The sequence below is a fragment of the Miscanthus floridulus genome, chromosome 10 (assembly GCF_019320115.1).
Source record: "Miscanthus floridulus cultivar M001 chromosome 10, ASM1932011v1, whole genome shotgun sequence".
NCBI classification, from domain to species: domain Eukaryota; kingdom Viridiplantae; phylum Streptophyta; class Magnoliopsida; order Poales; family Poaceae; genus Miscanthus; species Miscanthus floridulus.
In genome coordinates this window covers 59446882-59450894 of record NC_089589.1, presented here as the reverse complement: position 1 = coordinate 59450894, position 4013 = coordinate 59446882, and the positions used below count along the sequence as shown (strand labels likewise).

Here is a 4013-nt window from a genome sequence, read left to right as displayed (position 1 = left end):
TTTGCAACATTGAGAACGTAAAATTATAAAATAAATGCATATACCAAAAGCATGGAACTTTTTTTCTTGAAAGGGAGTTGATTACCTCCCCACAAAAGTAGTTGACCGCATGCTACTGGCATGCAATCTTTTTAAAAAAGAGAGAAAAGTTCCAACCTTATAAACGCATAGCTCGGTTTAAACACGTAGTTTATAAATATTTATAGCTTAGAATAGGGGAACAATGATAACACATATGAAGTAATTAAGAAAACCAAGTCTATAATTGTTGTTCGTCCATTCTTGGCAAAAAGATGATCTTTCTCATAAAATGATTTTTTATTCCGTATGTACATAAGTTATGCACTTAACAATGCATTGTTACAGGGTCAAGCTTATTGAACGAAAGATCTCCCCTTCCACTTCACGTTAGAGCAATGCCTTGACCCGCAATCAATACGTTCCTATGAAGAGAGCCTGCATAAAGGAAGCATACTGTTTTTTTTTCTCAAAAATAATATCATTTCACTTGCCCAACAAACTATTTCTATATATCCAAAAACATATATGTAATTTATCTGTCTTCCCTATGGTAGTAAGTCAACTTACAAGTATATGAGATATTAAATCTTGGTGGTGTTAAATTTCTAATATACAAATATTGCTAACACAACCACTTCTTTTAGGTGCAATTATTCTAAGTAAAGTCAGCACAAATCATAACTGCCAGCTTTGTTGCTGATACTTTCTTAATTTACACCACTTAACATATCAAACTCTATTCATTGAGCTTCTATAAGCTCATGGGGTACGGTCTTCGGTAAACTAATTAAAAAAAAGGGTCACTTAGTCATCGTCAAAAGAAAAAGGAACACTTGAAACCAACCAGTCATAAGATTTGTTGATCCTGTAGGCTAACAACTAGCAGTGAAAAATTAGTTTTAGTCCATCTAAACATGAGGGCTTATGGGTGGGCTAAATCTTAGCCGAACTCTTGGCTAGTTATTAGCCTATTAGCTAAGGACAACTAACTAACTAGGGCTAACATTTCATTGCTACGGATGTACTCCCTCCGTCCCAATTTATCTGTCGTTTTCGGTGTCCGTGCCACGACTTTAACTTAATTTGTACAAAATATATGCAACATTTGTGTCTCCAAATAAATTTGTTAAAAAACTAGATTCAAAGATCTTTCCAATAATGCTAATTATGTATCATAAATAATAATATTTTTTAATATATATTTTGGTAAAGTTGTTTCTCGGGAAGCGAGAACGACAGATATTCTGGGACGGAGGGAGTATGTAGCTATTAGCTAGAGATCCAAACACATACACTGCCTAATAGTTAGCTTACTAATTGCCTTGTTCGTTTGAACTTATCAGCCCCATCAGCCATCGTATAGTGTTTTTCTCTTACAACAAACCGTCAGCTAATCTTGAACTTTAGCTAACAATTAGCCATAGCTGATCCAAACCGGCGTATATACTGTGTAACAATGTCACTTGGTAGGCTCTTCATTCCAGCTGGACACATATTTTGAAACAGCTGCCTGTCTCATCTATGTTCAGAACTTCAGATTAGTAGATTTCGTCTGTCAAACACATCAACAGTGGAACAAGTACCTGCGTCTTATCTGCGTTGATCAAGTCTGAGTACAGATTCAGATACCCATATCAGCAGAAGTTGCATTCAGATCTTGTAAGGACACAATCCTGTAACTGACCTTACCTCAGATTTTACAAGTACCATTTTCTTTCTGTTAATAGGTCCAATAACATCTAAAGTTAAGTTAAACTCTAGGTACCCTTTTTATGATGTGTTCAAACTTTTAAAAACTACACTACTACTATAAACGATTTTTAGTTGATAAGATTCAGCCTTTTTTTTTAAAGGGATTCAGCCTTTTCTTGCTACATGGAGGCAGTAGCAATATATTTGATCATATTGAAAACCCTCTTTTTATGATTTATGTATGGTTTAATTAAGTATAAGTGGTTAAATGAAATCCAGATGTTTCAACTTTCAACACATGTACAAGACAGACCTAAAAGAGCTTCAAAGTTAACTTGACGCATGTGTATATTTGTACACGATATGGCAATTCATGATTAATACAAGTTCACAATAACCGCAAGCAAAGTAAATAGCAATACACAATTGGCACTTTTTGAAATGAAAGTGTCGTTTGAGGGGGGAAAGAAAATAAATCAGCTGGTTGGATCAATTTACACTACGTGGCAGTGTTATAGATGCACAAGGATGTGTATAAATAAATTATCAAAAGTGGAACAATGCGCAAAAGCAAAAAAGAGCAGCTTCCAGAGCACAAGTTACAGTTCAGATACGGATTATAGAGCCTCATCCCAAATTTACTCTAATCCTCCTGTGCACAATTCATTGGGTGGTCCCTAGCAGGGCTGCAGGAGGCAGTTCTTGATCTACTCCGCAGCTCCACCTCCGGCGAGGCACGGACAGCTGCAGACCGGAGACAGAGAAGAAAGAAACAGATTAGAAGTTAGAACCACTGATCAGTCGGCAGTTGCTACTAACGAGAAGTAAGAACGTCGATGTGAAGTTATGAACTCGACATGTGGTGCCTAATTAGGTAAGTTCCTTGTGTATATATAGTGGTAATCAGAGATTAGGATTACCATTTGGCCAAGAAGCTTGGTGTGCTCTGCTTAGTGGTTTGCTGCGGCACTGCTTCTTGTTGCTGCTTGTGATGGCTCCCCGGACGCCCAACGAAGTAATCTTACATTCGGACAAATAACATAAATGGGTCCAGTTTTAATTTGTCAATGAAACAGCAGTCCAGCAAACTGAGCAACGATGTGTGCATGTCTGGATCCATTATACGAATGAATGAGTTGAAACGGCAAAGCATGAACCTACCGCCAGGAGTTTGGGCGGTCGCCGGGTTCTGCTCGCCGGCGGCGTGTGGCGGTTCTTCCGTCTTCTCGTCGGCGTGGTTGGTTGGACGGCCTACGAAGTAGCCTCCTGCACCAACAAAGGATTAAGGAAAACAGAGTTTACTGTATCTGCACCGCAGGAATTGAAGACAGAGCAGGGGAATCAACTCGACGATTTCACCGCAGGAGTTGAAGCCGGTTAAGAAGTGATGATACAGATACCAGAAAGAACGGTACTCGCTGTTACTCTCGCAGAAGTGGATGGACCATCGATCATAGATAGAAGAGCTGACTAGTTTGAGAGAGAGAGAGAGAGAGAGAGAGAGAGTACCAGGAACGTCGCTCTTCTGGTCGCTGCTCATGGCGGATCTGCCGGCGGCGTCTTCCCCCGCTAGCTAGCCTCTCCCGGCGCGGTGATAGCGGCTGGCAAGACGAGACGGCCAACTGGCCAAGAATGCCACTACCTCAGACGAGACGACCAAGACGGCTACAAGTCAAGAAGAGAGAGAGACTTTTTCAAAGAGGGACAGAGCTCTCTCGCCAGACTGGCAATGATTCAGCTCCGGCACAACCTCAATTATCCTCCGAAACAATCTTGGCTCAAAAAATAATTATCCAACTAAGGCCCCGGCCTGGCCGTGGAATCTACTACTAGCTGCTATTGCGAACTTGAGATGGCAAAGAGCCAAAGGTTTGGACAGCAGAATCTTGGTTGGACACACCACAACTCCTTGTCTATCCCAGTGACTGTAATCCCAGCGACAGGGGCGCCTACCGCCTACGTAACAAGGCATCAGCATCAATTGCATGCTGACCTCCGACAAACCAACCATACCGATATATGGTACACACGGTTTGAACATTTTTAGTATAATCGCCTTGCCACTTCCTCCGTGGTAGCAAAATATTGCAGCCACAGCAAGATTCTGAATATTTTCACGGTGTATGATGCATATGCCCAACACTGTTGATCTTTTTTCTTAACCAATTTTCTTGAATAGCCTAGGCTCACTATTTTAATTGAAGATTTTTTTAAGAGTTACTACCTTCATTCCAAATTATAAATTATTTCAATTTTTTTGGAGAGTCTTGGCCCCGTTCGCTTGACTAATAAGCAATGGC

The 4013-nt window shown here is 40.3% G+C and overlaps 1 protein-coding gene across 1 annotated transcript; it reads right to left on the bottom strand.

Annotated features, from left to right (window-relative positions):
* Positions 1 to 2083: 2083 nt before the first annotated feature.
* On the bottom strand, positions 2084 to 3576 carry LOC136484752 (uncharacterized). The gene is made up of 4 exons (XM_066481707.1): positions 3223 to 3576; positions 2875 to 2979; positions 2634 to 2733; positions 2084 to 2457 (listed from the first exon to the last, which is right to left on the bottom strand). The coding sequence occupies exons 1-4, from the start codon at positions 3251 to 3253 to the stop codon at positions 2421 to 2423; spliced, it is 273 nt and encodes a 90-aa protein (XP_066337804.1). The 5' UTR covers positions 3254 to 3576; the 3' UTR covers positions 2084 to 2420.
* Between the last annotated feature and the right edge of the window lie 437 nt (positions 3577 to 4013).

What these genes read in the sequence shown, in the direction of transcription:
- LOC136484752 (XM_066481707.1), bottom strand. Translation starts at nt 3,253, where the DNA reads ATGAGCAGCGACCAGAAGAGCGACGTTCCTG. An exon ending in CCAGAAGAGCGACGTTCCTG is followed by an intron (nt 2,980 to 3,222) that starts GTACTCTCTCTC and finishes TTGTTGGTGCAG; the next exon opens with GAGGCTACTTCGTAGGCCGT. An exon ending in CCAAGCTTCTTGGCCAAATG is followed by an intron (nt 2,458 to 2,633) that starts GTAATCCTAATC and finishes TCCGGTCTGCAG; the next exon opens with CTGTCCGTGCCTCGCCGGAG.